General features: G+C 27.8%; 1 protein-coding gene across 1 annotated transcript in view; it reads left to right on the top strand.

Moving 5' to 3' along the window:
* Positions 1-17,901, top strand: part of LOC111639965 (SLAIN motif-containing protein 2-like) — a 63,803-nt gene extending 45,902 nt beyond the window's left edge. The window contains exons 6-10 of the mRNA XM_023385947.1: positions 718-810; positions 885-1,007; positions 7,524-7,681; positions 12,119-12,333; positions 17,478-17,901. Of these exons, the coding sequence (XP_023241715.1) occupies positions 718-810; positions 885-1,007; positions 7,524-7,681; positions 12,119-12,333; positions 17,478-17,553 (665 nt within the window). The 3' untranslated portion in view covers positions 17,554-17,901. The remainder of the gene's footprint in view (positions 1-717; positions 811-884; positions 1,008-7,523; positions 7,682-12,118; positions 12,334-17,477) is intronic.
* Positions 17,902-19,475: the final 1,574 nt, after the last annotated feature.

The raw sequence follows: 19,475 nt of genomic DNA on the forward strand, positions 1-19,475 counted from the left end.
AAAATTTGATCACGATTTAAATACAGTATTTACTTTTAATATTACCGATATGTCATCGAAAAGAAAACGTGTTGTATTATCATTAAAAGACAAATTAAAGTATTTGTTTCGATTATCCGGATTTTTCCTTATCCGGACTACCTTCATCCCCAATTAGTCCGGATAATCGAGGTTCTACTGTAATGTGTTCATATTTTCAATGATTAAATGATTATATCAAGGATATTTTTTTATCTTTATCATCATATTTTAAAATAAAATTTGATAAAATACTGCTAATTGCTGTTAATTTTGCACAATGTATTAAATTATGGATACAACAAGTCAGTAAAGTAAACCAGTGCCATTGTGATACACAAAGTTAAAACTGAAAAAAATTGTGCAAGTTCTTTTGGACATCAAAATGACAAACCCCTTAAACATATGCAGCCATCATTAAGTGAATCTTGTTGATATAGTAGACATCACTTCTTTTAATAACCCATTCCATTTCATTCTTTTTGAGTGAAATGAATGGGTCAATGGAGTAGAAAAAAAAAGGAAAAATGAGAAGATTTTATCAAGATTATATTAATAAAAATATGTATTTAGATAGTGTAAGTTGTAATGCACTTATTATCATTATACACTGTTCTGAAAGCTAAATTAAGAATCAATGTGTTAAGAATTTTAGACACAAACTGCATTAATCTATTATTATATTTTTTTTAATTTCAGACAGTTTTTCTGGGAGAAAATTTTCTGTGTCTTCTCGTAGTTCTATATCAGATATTGAAAATCAAGAAATTACAACCAAATTGTATTCTGAAGGTTAGTAACATAAAATTATTTACATAAATATTAAAATAAAAGGTGATATTTCATTTGCAAAATTTTTAAAATAGAATCACTTCTATCTACGAAAACTTCAAGAATTCCTACTGATCAAAGCAGTGCATCTGATTATTCAAGTCCTCCAGACAGTCCATATAGTTCTAGTATGTCACTTAATACAGGAAGCAATACAGGTTTGATTAGAATTAATGTATTATTTGAAATAATAATATAATAAATGCTTCTGATAAATTCTTTAGAAAATAAAAAAATTTATATTATCTCTTTAATTTAGAGATATTTTTTTATTTCTTTCTGTTATTTTTTTTTCTTCTTCTGATAATACAGTCATTGACTAAAACAAGTTATGCAATTAAATAAGATTGTNATAAATTTATGACTCTTTAATTTAGAGATATTTTTTTATTTCTTTCTGTTATTTTTTTTTCTTCTTCTGATAATACAGTCATTGACTAAAACAAGTTATGCAATTAAATAAGATTGTCTGAATACTGTAAAAGGCATACAGCTAAGTCTCCTAAAGGTGTATAAATACTGTTGTGGTTCAATTGTACACCAGATAATGATTGCAAAGTGCCTTAAAATTACTACCCAGTATCCTATAAAAAAAAAGACTTGCAGAAGATCACTGATAATTTCTAGTATACTTGTTGGTTAGAGATTATCAAATAATAAGCAGGCCTATGCAACACAGTCAAAGACATTACTCACAGCTGGCAGAGTTTAGAGAAAGGCTGTATTATCAGGCTGAGGAAAGTAGGATGGGCAATTTGCTGAATTATTTGTCATTTGGAGTGTTCTGACCTGACTATGAGATGTTGGGACAATGGATATGTTAGGACATACAAACATAGTGGGTAGGCTCTTGATGCCCCAAACAGACCACCATTCCTGTACCATTCTTACTGATTTCTACATTTCCTACTGATTGTTACAGGTGACTAGTAGACAGATAAATTTGCCTGCATGGCAACCTCTTCACATCCTGTCATTAGTAGCCCAACACTGTTAGCTTCATTTGCAATGATGGTGACATGTCAGGAAACTAGGGACAGGCAGCATATTGTCACTAGACAAATCCTGGTTCTATTTTGGAACAGATAACATTCCAAGCAGAACTATGGTAATGTGGAGGATGACTGATGAGCACTAATCCCATATGTACTGTTGAGCAGCACATTGATCCACTGCTGGCATGTCACTCTGGGAGCCATCTCTTGTGGTCACCCTTCTGGTATATTCAGAAATCTTGCACCCTCAAGTGTTTGCTTTTTATGGCAGGGCTGCAAACAGCCATTTTCTGGCAAGATAATGCTTAGTCACATAAACCTGTAGAGTTTTCAAAGGCTGAATGCTGCCACACTTTTTTAATCTGTCCAGTTTCTAGATTTGGTTCATCAAGCATTTGTGGGATTAGATGGGATGCCTGCTTCAGCCCTCTACAAGTATAAGGGATCTGGAGCAGCAGTTACAAGCCTCAGAACAGCTCACTATTTTTAAATTAGTCACTTTTACTCAACTATTTTGGTGATATATCGCTATTTCTCACTTTTTCTGCCATTATGGGCAACAACATTTTTGTGATATCAAGCAGTCACATGTTACTTCATTAATTAATGTTTAAATACTTAAATTGTGATGCCCATAACAGCTTTCTCTTGTTGCATGTTGAAAACTTTATGTTATTACAGTAGACCCCCCTATAACGCTTAGATACGTTCCACGCTAACCGAAAATTACGTTGTAGGAATGATTATATACATGAGCCAATCGCAGCCCGATAGGTGGGAACTTTACGGACTAAGGCTGTTCGAAAGGTTTTCTTCTATAAAATTAACCGATTCTAGACTAATTCGACTCAACATTTCCAAAACACGTATAATTTTTTGGGAGTAATCCGTATAAACTATGCTATAAACAAAAAATTATAGGATTACTTACCGAGTGTGTACCGTTCGACTACGCCCGTTGTTCAAAGCTTGTCTTCGTCGCGGAACAGCACACGAAACGGCGGCCGCGATATCTGATAAATAATTTATCGCAGAAAGATAACTTGACCTTTGGAGACATCATTAATATAAATAATTTTTATGGCCGTTGAATAAGAAGTGTTTCTTTCACAAGAAATGTATAAAATTAGTGCTGTATTAGACTTACGGTACCTAATTTACATACTGTGCAGACGATAATAAACTCAACTTACTAGCCTAAAATCTCCGTAGCGTGTTGCCAGGCGGCAGAAAGCATATATATAATTATAATAAAGTTACAATAAATTAAGTTAATATATAATTATATATACAGTACCTAATTTATATATAATTAATATATAATTATATATACAGTACCTAATTTATATATAATACTAAACAGACGATAGCAAACTCAATTTAGCCGCTCCGTAGCGTGGCGCAGGGTCGGAGGTAAGTAGTTCGGCTGCTCATCCACTATTGGTCCAGACTCTATCAATCTTCTCGCGAAACGACGTTATAGGAGGTACATTATACGAAAGTTGCTACAATTTTTTCGCTACGTTATAGGAATTGTCGTTATAGGAACGTACGTTATAGGGGGGTCGACTGTACATGACTTTTCAGGTCTAAAAATGTTAGTTATGCAATATTGTAAAATTGAGAGTGCACAGTCTAACATTGACAAAAAATTTTTTCAGTACAGTACAGTAGTATTTTAATTTCTTCCAAGCCCCTTACAATTGACCTTCACACCATCAATTTAAAGGCAGGTGTTAATAAACCAGTTTAAAAATGAAAACCAAGTGCAAAAATAGATAAATAAACATAATTTAAAAGGACACTATTTATCATTTCTCAATTTTTGTTTTAATAATTTTGATAGTATAGCAGAATTACCGATTAAATTTTTTTCAAGTTAATAATTTATAAAATTTGGAAAGTTTATTAAAGGACAATTTAATAAAGTTATAGCTTTGTAACAGATTACAGGATTTATTGATGAATAAAAAATAACAAGCTTGGTCAAGATGATTTCACAGCATGCTCCACAAAAGCGAATCAAATATTAATTTTGTTTAAAAATAAATTTTATAAATTCTTGGAATCAAGTAGTTCTTGCACATGCACGTGGACATGCACAATAAATGGATTGAACAGAACAACTTAGGTAATGAAAGTGAAGTCATTGTGCATGCAGTGCATAAGCACAATAAATGGATTCAATGGATCATAACACTTAGGTAACAAAAGTCATTGTGCATGCACATGGAAATCTGACAGACAGACAGACAACGTCAACTGATGGACAAAATTCCTAACATAAGCACTTCACCACTATAGTGGAGCGTGCTAAAAACAGAGTTTTACTTACCCAGCTTGTCATGTATATAACATGGGAAAATATTGGAATTGTATCAAATTTGACCCTCCAAGTTTTTTGCAAATGTCTGCATTTTGAGACCTCCTGAATCTAAAAATGGCAAAAAATAAAGAAAATTCTGTATGTGTTAGCATCCACTTTGTTTAATATCTCAGAATGGGGTAATGATAAAGAAACAAAATTTAGCACAGTAGCTTGTGTACAAAAGGGCATTGATTCTATTAAATTTTGGTGGTTATAGATCAAGGAGTGGGAAGGTAGAAAGGGTCATGTGTCATAACTTGAGTGGAGTCAGACTTTATGAAGATTTTACTCATTATTAGCAATTCTAATTTTATAAAACTCATCTCTACCCTCAAAATTAATCTATTTGCAGTTTTTGTAATTATTAGTAATATAAAAATTGTTTTTTTTAACAAAATCTTGTAATGGATGATGCTGCAAACTAATTTTAAAATTGTTCTATTACATCATCATATTTTTTCTAGAAAAGTTATTCATTTCACTTCTGAATTTTTTATTTAATGAAATGTCTTGTTTTAAGTTTTAATAATTCTGCTATTCTGAAAACTTTTGTCTAATTAATAATTTTAATTTGCAAAATTTAAGAAGATAACTCATTAGAAAAACAGTAAGTATACAGACAATTTTTCTCTCAAGTTTTTTAAGAAAGACATGCCTTATGTCTTCTAATAGACACCTCTCATTTTTAATTACCACTGGCTGACCAACTCAGTGCTTATTAGCCTATGGTTATGTTCTACAAAAAATAAAGAAACCAAGTAAAGAATAGATCAAACTATACAGATATAGCAAAGGATAATTAACAACCTCTTTTGCTAATTTTGGTCAACCAATTTAGATACAATACACTCAAAAACGAAACTGGAAATTCCCAAGTTTCAGTTTTGCAGGGACTGGTGTCTATTCAAGTCTTCGCTATAAGGCTTTTATGCAAATGTGAGAAAAAGGAACAACATGTGAAAACAAACTTTTCAGACCAGAATTTGCAATCACAACACCATTTATGTAGATTATCTCATGTGTTTATGAGAGAACAAATTTCTTTCATAAACACACGAGAAATGCACACAAATCTAGACCCTGTGCAAGCATTAGTTCAAAATAATGCTGCTGAGGCAAACAGTGCCAATAGCCAGAAGCCCAATTTGTGGTATTTTCTGGTCATAATTACAAATTATGAATCTTTATTCATAATTACTATTAGTTAATAATGAAAATAAGTTTTGTTCTTTAAACAAAAGAAAATGCTCTCAAACTAAATTATAATGTCAAATAAAACAAAACTCATAAACATTAAATAACATTCAGATTTGACTCCTTACAAATAATGTATATCATCATGGCCAACTAATTTTATTTCAATCACTGTTTAGTCACTTTTTCCATGTAGGGAGTTACTATTCTCACTTATTTTGAAGTCACTTTCTGTTCTGAGGCATGCAGTTAGTAAATCTGTTGCAGGATTGCATAGAGTGCCATATGCCTAATCATATTAACACTTTTATCCAGGCAGAGAGTATGAGGTACTAGAGTTTGTTTAAATTGTACTATTATTCTACAGGAAATTGTTCCTATGCTGTAATATTGTAATTACTTAATAAAGTTAATTTGATTTCAGTTTCTGCTCTTTTGTGGGTAATTTTTTTTAATGAGTTTATATTAATAAAATAATTTTTATTTTATTCAGACTCTTTAATTTAATGAGATTTTCTTCAAATTTAATTTAATGAGATTTCTTTCAAATTATCAACTTACGTAAAATACCCAAACTCCAGCAGTAATGTTAAATATGAAGACTAGAACCTACATTCAAAAGACTTCAGAACCTGAAGATGGGGGGACACTGTCAACTGTGAGAAAAAGGAAAAACATGTGAAAACACATGTTTTTCCTTTATCCCAGTTATTTTGTTGCTTAGATGTCTGATGCCCAGTTAGTGGTAACCCACCACTAACTGGGCATCAGACATCTAAGCAACAAAATAAGAGATGAGTAATAGACAAAATACAAAATTTTTTATTATTCTCTTTATTAAAATCACTATTCTTTTCTATTGATCTACTATCTGGTAAATTTAAATATTTTTAAGAAATGAGTTAAAAGAACGACTTTGTAATTAACAAACATATTTATACATGTTACATACATTATTTTTTTATTTTTACAAGAAAATAGAAAAGTCTCAAAGGACAGTTGATATCTATTTCAAAAATTAACATATATAGGTTATATAAGAACTAAGATAATAATTACATAAAATTAAAAATACATTATATTAAATACAATATATGTTAAAACAAAAAAGTATAAAAGTTCTTTGAAAGAATTTATTTTTGAAGAACTGCTTTTCTTTGATGCACTTTGTTAACCACTTCTGACAAAATAATTAATGATGCTACAGTATGTTGATCCAAAACATTTTCTTTTCCTAAATTGGAAGTAACTCATAATTCATAGTTCATAGCTTATAACTTATACCTCATAAGTCTTAATTATATTTATATTTATATATATTTTACCAATATTTACGAAAGAAAATAAATAAATAAAATGTATCTACCAAATTGTGTGCTTGCTAAGAATGCAAAAATTTTTAAGTTCTGTTGCCCAATTGTCATGTACCCAAAGATGGAGGCATAAGATCTCTGAAAGCATTCATTCTAGTCTTAATATTTAACATTACTGCTGTAGTTTTGGTGTTTTACATAAGTTGATTGTTTCTTTGGTTAAATAGTTGTTTATAAAGCAACAAAATTATTTTTATTATTTATATGAATCTCATTTACTCTTACCTTTATACAGATTTATACAATTAACATATATATTAGTGAAATAATTTCTTTAGATATAGTGCCATTGAAGTTTTTCTCATATATTTTTAGTTTTAAAAAATATGTTTTTTGTTGTATAATTGAAATGACATATAATTTTTATTAATTTACAACTTATAATTGTATAAAAGGACAAAACAAATATTTTCAGTTTTGAAAGGATTTTTTTTATTTTTAAGTAACTGATAATGTTATAGATAATTTAAAGAATTGGAAAATAATTTTGATTTGAGTCAAAGATTTGATCATTTTATCTGGAAAAGTCATGTATATTTCATAGTTAACAATATTAAGAAACAAATTTAGTAATTTAAATTTAATGGTATCAGTAATGATTTCAATTTCTAAACTTTCTGAATATATTTTATTGTATAATATATATTATTAAAGGATGTAATATTTTAAAAATTGTTTAAAGATGTTTAAAAAATATTGATTTATTTCAATTATAAAGTATATAAGTAACTTTGAACATTTTAGATTCTGGACAAACCATTTCCTCTCAACCATTAGCATATAATGGAGTAAAACATTTGAGGAATCAACAATTTAATAGTCCGAAACTAATTCAGTATAACATTTCAAAGTCAAGTTCAAATATTCAAAGATTTGATTCTAAAATAATTCCACCTTCACAGGTAATAAATATTATTATCATTTATCAAAATATATATTAAAAAGTAACTCTGAAATAAACTGTTGCACTAAGAATGATTAAATTTCTATTTTTACAAAGATACTTTTTATTAGAAATTCTTTGTTAAAAAAAATAATTTTTTTATTTGGTTGTAAATGTTTAAAACTTTAATATTATATAGTTGAATGTGGATTAAGAATGTTCTTAAGTATTCCTGATATCATGATAGTTATTATTACAAATTTGACCCTGATAATCCAGATAATAAACTCTTTTTTAAACTCAACATTCATAATATAAAACAGCTATCATTTAATATTTCTGACCAGTGTGACTGTTAAAATACTTTTCCACAATTCATAAAATACACATCCATTCTGTTCAAGATTTAATTCTACATATCTTTAATGATACTATAAACTTATATATAAAATATAAATTTAATCATATTTGAGAAATTAGAATGTAATTATTTCCAATCAAAGTAGTCTAGTTATTGATTACATAATAAAGTTTAAGAGATATCATTTTCATCTATGATGTTTTCCAAAAAAGAGCACTTTCAACTATGGCAGAACTAAGATTTTTATATATTAATAGACTTAAAAAGAACAAGCTCTTTTTATATGATTAATATATAAAATTATCATTAGGCATTTTTTTTTTCAAAACACCTTACGGTTATTAACTTGTGGCCTTTACTGAATAAAGAATTTGGTTGAAAGTACAGATATTGGAGTGCTTTGGAACTTTCAGAAGTCTACCAATTCTGTCAGTAAGAGGATCTTGTGCTATTATGATACAATAATTTTAGAATGATCTGCCATGTTCTACATACCTGTCTTACTGAACAGAAATGCAATAATTTTTAAAATGAAGGTTCACAAAATTATACAAATTCTCCTTTGACTTTTGATAACTTCATCAGAAGTTTTTGGAAAAACTTAAACTTTGCCAAATATATTTAGCATAATAAATTTTATTATTTTTTAAATAATTTTTTTTTTAAACATAAATAATGACAAATTGAATAAAGGTTTAAACCAGAGGTTCCCAACTTATCACAACTTTTCACAGTAATAAAAAATGTTGGAACACTGACAATAACAAATGTTGGAACCATGCAGATATCAATGAATTAAAGCATATAAGATAGCCACTTTACACCAAAACCAAAATCGAAAGTAAAACTATAATTAAATATAATCAAAATTAATTACTTAAAATTGAAATTAAATCAATTGAAAATTAAAATAATGCTTTAAAAAACTATTTAAAAGTTGTTTTGAAATTTTCAAATTGTAAATCAAATTTATTTTTAAATTTACATTATTTGTGTGCAGTGGTAACAGAACATTTTGCTTTTAATATATATGTTATTGTGAATGACCGATATTTGGCGAATGTCAACATTCTCCGGTGAATGTCAGCATTCATACAGTCGTTTCGTGTATGTACAAAATATTTGCTAAATATCATTATTTCTCACTTACACCGGCAAATGTCGACATTCAGCATTCACTAATGGTGAATGTTGAATAAAATATTTTTATTACGTTACGACAAAAATGCAACTTTTTAAAATAGGAGAAAGCTTAAGTAACAGTATGTGAAAATAGGAGAAAGCTTAAGTAACAGCGCATGTAAATAAACTGTTGAACCTAAAATGAAGAGTACATTTTAAATCATTAAAGAAAATAATACAATAATAAACTTACACATAAATTATGTGATTAACATTATACAGTCTTATTTATTGCAACAGCTTAAACTGTTATGACACTTTGAATTGCACAAGAGTCCCTTGCTTTTACAACTGCATTTATTCATGGAACACTTCCTTTTGCAATGACAGCGTGTATAGCCTTGCCCTCTACTTTTCGAATTAGCTGCAGCTGCTTTTCTCAGCGATATTTCTTGAGAAGAAATCTCATTTATGGAAAGTAACTTTTCTTTAGAAATTATGAATTGATTACATTATTATGTGATTACGAATTGATCTGTTAAGGGTGTCTTTTATTTGGATATTGCCAACGCCTTACCGACGATCCCTCTCATCCTCTGCCACTTGTCCTGACAAACCGTTCAAAAGAACAAAAACGTCACCCAGTGACAAAGTGTGTGGTTTCCACCAAACCATTGCCGGGAAAAGAACCCACAAAGGATTTGGAGACAGACTGTCGCCTCTCTGTCAACATCAGTTTCTCAAGTGTCGTTTCGACCTCCACCAAAGCCTATCTGTGCTTGTCGACATACACCGGCAATTGTTTGAATGTATAATAATATAACCAAATATTCTTTCACTGACGTATTTTGTATATGTCAACATTCACCAGAGACTATTGACATTCTCTAATTTTGGTCTTTCACAGTAACATATATACAGATTAAACAATTGTATTTTTATTTATATGTCAGATCCTTTTAAGATTCTGATTTTTTAAATGACTTTCTAGTATTATCTTGTCAAACATTATATCGTGATTTCAGTTAATAAAACTATAAATAATTTTAGCACATAGTGTTCCAACATTTTTTATTAAGGTGAAAAGTTATGATAAGTTGGGAACCTCTGATTTAAACCATTATTCAATTTGTCATTATTTATGTTTAAAAAAAAAATTATTTAAACAATGATAAAATTTATTATGCTAAATATATTTGGCATAACATTGTATCATTACACAAGGACTTGATTTGAGACTAGAACAATTACACTTTACCTCCCAAATCTGCATTGGCACATTCATACATCACTAGACTCAGTGGATTTTATTGTGGAACCCCAAATTTTTATTGGGCGGAACTCTAGGGTTCTGCAGAACACAAGTTGGAAACTGCTGGTTTAAACAATAATTTCAATTCATTACCTTGTAACTCCTAAAAAATGTTCTTTACTCCTAACATTTTTAATCATTGAATGATTAATCTTCTTTGGGCTACACCTATGAATAGGAATTGCAATATCAAAGGGATTGATAAAATCCTTCAATATTGCAATCTGAATCAGAATACTGCTATTGAAAATGGTATTCAGATCATAATGAGTAGCATAAATCTTCAGATGTACCGGTACAAAATACACTGACTTATCTAATAGCTAAAGCTGGGTTACCCTTCAATGTCTTAGGCAAAGAATTATTCCCACTTCTGAGAGAAAAATAATTGCTCACTCAATTTTAAAAGAACTTGTGTTATGGTTTTTGATTTCTGATTCAGGTCCTTTTTTATGCAAGATGACATTATGCACTTTCTTTAAATAAGTATGCATACTACTAGTCAGTCTTTATAGTTTTAATTATTTTGATACAAGTGTTATGGGAATTAAGGAAATAAGTGGCAAAAGCCCACTTATTCCCTTAGGAAAAAATGCCAAACCAAATTGAATGCATTACGTTTTTGATTTTTTTCAAATTCCATTTTTTACAATAACAAATACATGTATTTATACCATATTTTATATAACTTATTATTTAATCTTTCACTGATATTTTACAGACAAGTTTGTGAGTTCAACAATTAAACTTTACATATCAAGATATCATTTGTAGATTGTTTCTTATAATTCATTAATAACTGATCATACAGATAGCATGGCACCAAGAAACAATGAAAAATGCACTGATTGGAGAATAGCAACATGAGAAAGTTTGCATGTTCTGGTACTTAGGCAACCTAGAACTTAGAATGTAATTTTTTTCATTTTTAGCTTTAAAAATTAAAAAAATTGAATAATAATAATAATATTTTTAAAATTAGAAAAATACTGATCAGTGTCAGGTAATATTTCAGTTTGAGCATTCAGGCTGAAAAGTGGTAATGTCAGTATTGAAATCCCTATATATGATAAAATAAAATGTACAAAAATATGCAAAAAAAACCTAACAAATATGTTAAAAGAAAAACATGTTTACAAATACAAACTTTATTGAACAAAAATGTAAGTTGAGATTAGAATGGCACTCTTTTGAGTTCTTCTGATCTGATAAATAATATTCTGCAAGACTCTTTCTGGACTCTTTAATTGTCTTAATTACATAGGTTATTTTTTGTTATTTCATGTTTTATTATAATTTGTATTTTAGTTTTACTTTGTTCTTTAAATATTGTGAGTCACCATTCTAAATGCATTTAAATTTTGTAATGTGACATTCTAATCTTACATTTTTGTTTGATAAGTTTGTATTTTTATAAACAGATCACTTTTTAACACATTTGTGAGATGTTTTTTTCACTTGTTTTATTTTATCATATGGTTTATAGCCTGGGGAAGATCATTCAATATGATCAAAAATATTAGCAGTGAAGAACTTTTTGTTAGTGTTAAAAGATCTGGAAGTTACAATTTGATTTTTCTATACTAAAGATATGATGATGATATTCTTTAAGAATTATATGTATGATTATTAATAATAATTAAAAAGTTTTTTTTATTTAGAAGTACAGAGAAAAAAGTTATTCTGCTCCTTCATCAAGAATCAAATCCACAATTCCTGCACCAGCTATTAATTCTGGTTCTACACAAAATTTGGATCACATCACTACACATAATTTATCTTCGGGATTTTCTTCAGAAACAATACAACAGTCTTCCCATACAGGTTTAAGAAAACCTACTGTATATCGACCAAGTAAAACTATTTCAAAACCAAGGTATGTAAGATTAATAGATAAATTTTGTTGGTTTTAATTTAAAATAATTTTTATTTTATTCAGACTCTTTAATATTTTTAATAAAAACATATAAATTGTTTAATCAAATTTAATTTGTTTAAAATATTTCTAATAACTTTTTATTTATAATAAAATAAAATTGATACTATATTCGTCTACTTTTGTAAAATTAAAAAGTTAGTCTTAATCAGAGTCAAAATTATTTATTTAATCATATTTTACATAATCATATTCATCATAGAAAATAGTAATTTTATTTTAGAAGATTGTGATAATTTATAGTCCAAAAATGTTTACTTAAATATGGTTACACATATGTATGACACATGTATAACACTAGCCATTATTAGTCTCATGTTTGTCATAAATATGTGAGACTAATAATTAACAATATCAAGTAATTTGCTCTAAAGGTAAGTACTGTAGTTAGGCCATCATCTTGTACTAATTTTTAATTTTACATCTTGTACTAATTTATAATTATAATTGCATAAATTTAAAATTAAATTTATCCAATTAATAATATTGTTTATTATTAGTTAGCCGAAATATAATTCAAGATAATTCAGCATTATAATGATTTGATTAGTAGTAGAAAGGATCCTTAAATATTTTCTGTTTTGGTATGTTGTTATTCAGCATTATTGCAAGTTGCACTTACAAAATGCATATCAGTTGAAAACAACTAAAAAGTTATATGGTAATTAGTTAACTCATAGTTACAAATTAATAATAGTTATAGAAGAAGTTAGGCAATGTGGAGCACCATAAGTAATTAGAATAATTTCATGCCAATATTTAGTCTGTCAACATTTGTTGCAGAACATGAACAATTTTAACACAGGATTCTCCAGTCCATGTGTCTTTCACTCCTCCAAAAGTGTTGGTAATGGTGAACATAGTGTTATTTTTGGCATGTTAACTTTCTGATTGGCATATCTCACAGATTTTAGTGGGCTGCACACAATTATTGAATGGCCTCAACACACTTATTGCTAACAAAATGCACAAATTAAGAACAAATAGGTACTTCCATTGAAATTCCTGCCACACCATGATAACAGATTTTGTCTCATGAAACTGTAAGACACAATGTACTTTCTCTGATCCTGATATCATGTCCACTGTCTACTTAATGACAAAATCTTGCAATTTAGAATGCCACACAAACTTTGAGAATCTTCTTTTATGTAGTTTTTACATCAGAACAGCTACTTAAATTAATGGTGATTAAAAAAGTTCAAAGTTGGAAAGAACATTTATGGACAGAATGTTATGTTTGAACTTGATTATTATATATGATTACTGTGTGTGAGAATTTGACTTTGGTAATTAAAAATTGGTTATAAATAAATTTAACAGTTGTAATTTATAAAAAATTTAATTTTTTATAAATTAAATTTGGAAAAATATAAAATATTGAAATTTTAAAAATAATCTCTTTTAATTGAAAAAAGATGGTTGATTAAAAGTAAAAATTGGCTGGAGTATTTACATTAAAATAAAATATATATATATAGAATATAGAAAATACAAAATTGTTTTTTGTCTTCTTTTGTTGTTTACAATCACCAGCAACAATCTGAAAACAATCTTTGCTTACAGAGACAACCTAATTTAATTTTAATTTTAATCAACTATTGTGATAAATTATGGCATTGGCATTGTTATCAGAGGATGTTTTAACCATTTTACATTTTTTTTCAGAAGTAGTGTCCCTAAGTGAAAATCGTTTTCAGATTGTCTCTGGTAAAATTGGAAGATGAAAACAATTTTGCATCTTCAATGTATTTTTTACATTTTAATGAAAAAGGTATCTTTTTTAAAATTTAACTTTTTAATGTAGTTACAAAACATTCTACACTGCTGCCATCCAAAATGCAACACCCTGAAGGAAATCAAACACAAACACATGGTGCAAATCAAGTAAAATTTGCACCATGTGTTTGTGGCAATGAGATATACAAATGATTAGCATTTCAGCACAAATGCACATCATGGGCACCTGTCGCACCACCTGCAAGTACTATATAAAGGGAGAATAGAAGGCCATTTTGAAGTACTGGAATTGTTCTTTTGTGCGTTTTTTGGTGTAAGAAGCTTCAGTATGCCACACAGAAGAAAATGAGCATTTTTCAAGCACTTTTCTGAGTTTGACCAAGGAAGAATAGTTGCCTACAGGGATTGCGGATTATCCTTTAGAGAAATCGGTGATTGTGTCGGACGTAACCAAGCAACTGTGATGTGGATCTGTAACTGCTGGATGCAGGAAGGAACATCGGACCAACAGGACCGATTGCACCCACCTCATTGCACCACTGCACGTGATGACAGGCATATTGTGTGCATGGCAGTGATGGATTGCTGTGCCACATCATGAACCATATCACAACAAATTTGGTCTGTTGCCCAACAATCTGTGTCCATGCGTATCATTCAACGTTGTTTGCAGCAGAGCGGAATGTCTGCAAGGTGTCCATTGCCGCATTTACTGTTGAGTCAAAACCACGGGTGTTTGTGCAGGCAATGATGCGATGAACGACAGACATGGACAACTGAATGGAACAACATTGTTTTTACTGACGAATCCCACTTCTGCCTGCAACACCACAATGGTCGGATTAGAGTCTGGAGACACCATGGTGAGAGACTACCGAACTGTTGCCTTATGCATCACCATACTGGTCCTAGACCTGGGGGTGTGGGAGTGGAGTCCAATACCACCCCAAACTATGGTTTGGGGTGGTATTGGACTCCACTCCCACACCCCCCTAGTACGCATTGCTGGTACACTGACCAACCAGCACTATATTTCTGAAGTGTTGGAGTCTGTTGTTCTCCCATACCTTCAGAGTTTGCCAACAGACACATTCCAAACAAGATAATGCACGACCACATGTGGCATGCATTGCTCAACACTTCTTCACCCATCAGATTGCATTGCTGCCTTGGCCTCCTTGTTCTCCCGATCTCTCACCTATAGAAAACGTCTGGTCAATGATTGCAGAACGACTAGCCCAGGATACACCACCCACTGCTACACTATATCAACTTTGGCAATATGTGGAAGCAGCATGGAATGCTATACCCCAGCAACATATCCAAAGCCTCTTTGAGTCAATGCCAAGGCATGTAGCATTGGTTACAGCCAGCAATGGCGGCAGCACTCCATATTGATTCCATCATCTTCCTCACATCAAAAGAGACTGTATTTTCAATCATTTGATCTTTGTACAACTGTTATCTCCCAAATAAATTTGGATGTGATATCTCTGGTCCTTCTTGTGTTGCATTTTGGATGGCCAGCAGTGTATTTATATGGTAGTATTTTTTTGTCATTTATGCAAGAATAAGATATTCTTGTGGCATTTGTTACAGAATACCATATAGTATAGTTGTAATGAAGTTTTCAAATTTATATCAAAGAATTCAATTTTATATCAAAAGTAAATATTTGAGAATTAAGCATTTATAAACTTTGTGAGTGTAAAACAGTTTTAAAAATTAATTTTTTAAATTTAATATAATTAATATATTTATTAGATATGTAAGTCAACATTGAATTTATCATAAATTGATAACCCATTGTTGGTGCAGTCTCATTAAAATTTATATATTGTAAATTTATCTTTTACCTATATTTGCAATTACAATCAAATTTTCAGATGTTCAATAAAGGTCTTTCAATTTCATTAGAAAAATCAGGTTCTTATGTCATTAACAAATTCCATCATAGAATTTTAAATACTTCAAGAAAGAAGTTACACTTAAATGTGTCAACATTCTGTAACAAAAATCAAACAAATTTTCTTATTAATATAAGTGTTTTTTATACTATCACTAGATTGGACATCATTTTATTAAGATCATATACAGATCTGAAATTAAATTTTACATGCATTTACAGTATATGATAATAAAATACTTTCATTTCTCCTTATTTTTTTTATTCACTAGTAATCTGATAGTATTACAGTAGAGCGTCGTTTATCCGAAAGAATTCCAGTCGGCAAATTTAAATTTTCACTAGTGCTGTGGTGCTGCAATCTTTGTCTATATCTTGAACTACTCCAATATTTTTTATGTTTGTGTATGTGTTTTAGCTGGCAGCACTGTCACTTTTGTGTGATGTTTTTCTCAGGACTGTATGTCATGCTGAATCAAACGTTTTTGATACTAGATAACTTCTAAAGTATAAATTTTTTTTGTTTTTATATTTTTAAATATATTTTGTTTGTAAAAAATAAAGAAATAATTTTTAATGATACAATAGCCACGATTATTATTTTAGAAAGTTTACATTCGGCTTAACATCGACAAAAATTCAACGCGAAGTGACACGCACCAGAGAAAAATCTCAACACAGGATAGGTTAGTGTATTTTTTCGTACATAATTGGTTATCCAAAAAATAAGTTATCCGAACAACCCCAGTCCCCAATTGATTCAGATAAACAATGCTCTACTGTATGTTTGAATGGTATAAGATTACTTGTGTATAACCTGTAAAAATTCTAAAAATTTATATGTTACATCTGCTGATATTTTATTGTATCTTTTGTCTTTTGCTATATGCTGTTACTGTTGTAAAATAGAAATTTAATTTTTATTAAGAACATCTTATTTTATCAAATTATCATATTTTAATCCACATTTCATATAATGTGCAAAAATGCATTATATGTTTTTAATATTTATTAGCTTTTACCTTAATATTTTAAAATTTTGATATTAAAGTTACATTGCAACATTAGAGAAGTCAAATATAGTGACTTTCTTGTTATTCTCATGAATAAGTCATAAACATTACAAATAATTTAGTTCTGTCATTTTTATTATTTTTATCTCTGCAAATTTATTTTCTAACACTTAGAATTTTCAAATAATTATAATTTATTTTAAATTTACTTAAAAATTAATTTGAATTTTTAAGTCTATTTAATATATATTTATACATTTATTCTTTATAAGGATTTGAATTACAAAGTTCTAGAATTATATAATTTTATTAAAACTTTTTTAGAAATATATTTTATGATGATTAAAGAAATAATTAAACATTATTTATTTTTAAAGAATAAAATTTTATTTATTTTTCTCTAAAATTATTATTTTTTTTAATAGGTCAGGAATACCAATTAAATCAAGACAAAGTATGAGAAATGCAATGGATGATGATTGGAGTGAAGGATGTTTTTAAATATAGGCATTAAATTATTAATTGTTTTATCACAATAATAATAAATAGTTTTTATAATGATATAAAATAGTAATGATTTAATAAATTTTGAAAGTAAAATTTATTTAAAATTAATTATATCTAAATATTTTTTTTAAAAACTTATAAGAATATTTTTAAAATATTTAGAAAATTAATGCTATATATTTTTTCCAAGGAAGGAAAAGGTTTTGCTCTTTTGAGAAAAGAAACATGTCAGCAAATAATTAAAAACATCTCTGATATGATTAACTTTTGATATTATCAAATATTCAAATTATCATTTGCAAAAATGCAAATTATTTGTTTTAAAATTAAAAGTTTTATGAAGCCAGCTATTTCAATATCAGTTCATTTTGAATTGTTAGCAAATAAAATATTTTAAATACTTTAAAATAATTTTTATTTGCTATTTATTTGTGTTCTTTTGCAAGATTATTTTATTATAGTAAATTAAAATTTTATAATTAAAATATCATTAATTAAGCAAATGAAAATATCATTCACAATCATTTGTTTAATTATAGACTTTTTTAAAAATATTTGTTATAAATTATTAAAGTTCTTGAAAACAATACTCAAAATATTAGAAATTTTATTATAAGTTCACAGATCTGGAACAGCAATTTTGCTAGAAAAACACATGCATATATATTTAATTATAAATATTTTTTCATCTTGAAGTTATTTTGTAAATGTTCTATATTTATTGTTGTTAGAATATTTTTAAATAATTAAAATGTTTCAATGAATTAACTCATAATTTATTAACTACTTTAATTAGTGATACTCTAAAAACATAAAAGATTTAATTTGACTCATATATTTAATTTAAATAATTTTAAGAAGTTACAAGAAAAAGTAAAAATAAATTAAATTAATTATTATTTAACTTAACTCCTTAACTATATTTGTATACTTTTTATTTTATGCATTATTTAGAATTTTTTAATGTTAAAACATTTATTTTAATTATTTTTTTTGTTAATCTTTCAGTAATACATAAATTAATTAAAAATTAATGTAATTTTTAATTTAGTTTTATATATTAAATATGATAAAATTTAATGTGTTTTTATGTAGAAATTCCTATACAGTTTCTCTAAATTTGTTTCACTTTTTTTATAATGTAGACAAATTTTAGAATTTTTAGATTTATATAATTTTCTTAAGATCAATATAAAATGAATTATCAGAATGAAGCATTACTTATCTAAAAATTATATATATTTTTGAATGTTTAAGTCTGAGGCAATTTATATCACTATTAATTTGAGGTTAAAGTGAAGATGGCAAAAAAGAAAAGGATTTGTCTCAGTTTTAATATACATTGTTCAATAATTCTATCATTCTGATATCTACACAACTAAATAGATTATTTAAGAAATTAATGCTAAAAAAAATGTATTTTAATATTGATGATACTTCCAATAATGAATTAAATTAAACACCATATCTTTTCTTGTAAACTTTAGTATACAAGATACAATAAAATCTAAGACAATTTAGTTTTATCATTGGAAATCAGTGTTGATAAATGCATTTTTTTCAATGTTAACTTATTATTAATGTAATTGAAGATATCCAGTTGACAATGTTTAGTTATAAAATTTATCAAATTGTAAAAAATTATTTCTCTGTAGATATAATGAATATAATTATTATAATAAAATTAAATAAAATTAAAGAATAATTTCTGATAAAATATCTATTCAATTTTTCTTAATTTATAAAAACTGTCATAAACTGGACAATGTATATTTGGAAATTTTGAATTCAATGATAATTAGAAAACATATCATTATATATTTAAAATTATTTAATTGTACAAATTAAATATTTATAACTACATTTTATAAAAATGCTAATAATAGTTTTTTAACTAAGAATTTCCTATTTCTAAG

The sequence above is a fragment of the Centruroides sculpturatus genome, unplaced genomic scaffold (assembly GCF_000671375.1).
Source record: "Centruroides sculpturatus isolate CEXI.00-Female unplaced genomic scaffold, Cexi_2.0 scaffold1290, whole genome shotgun sequence".
Classification (NCBI taxonomy): Eukaryota; Metazoa; Arthropoda; class Arachnida; order Scorpiones; family Buthidae; genus Centruroides; species Centruroides sculpturatus.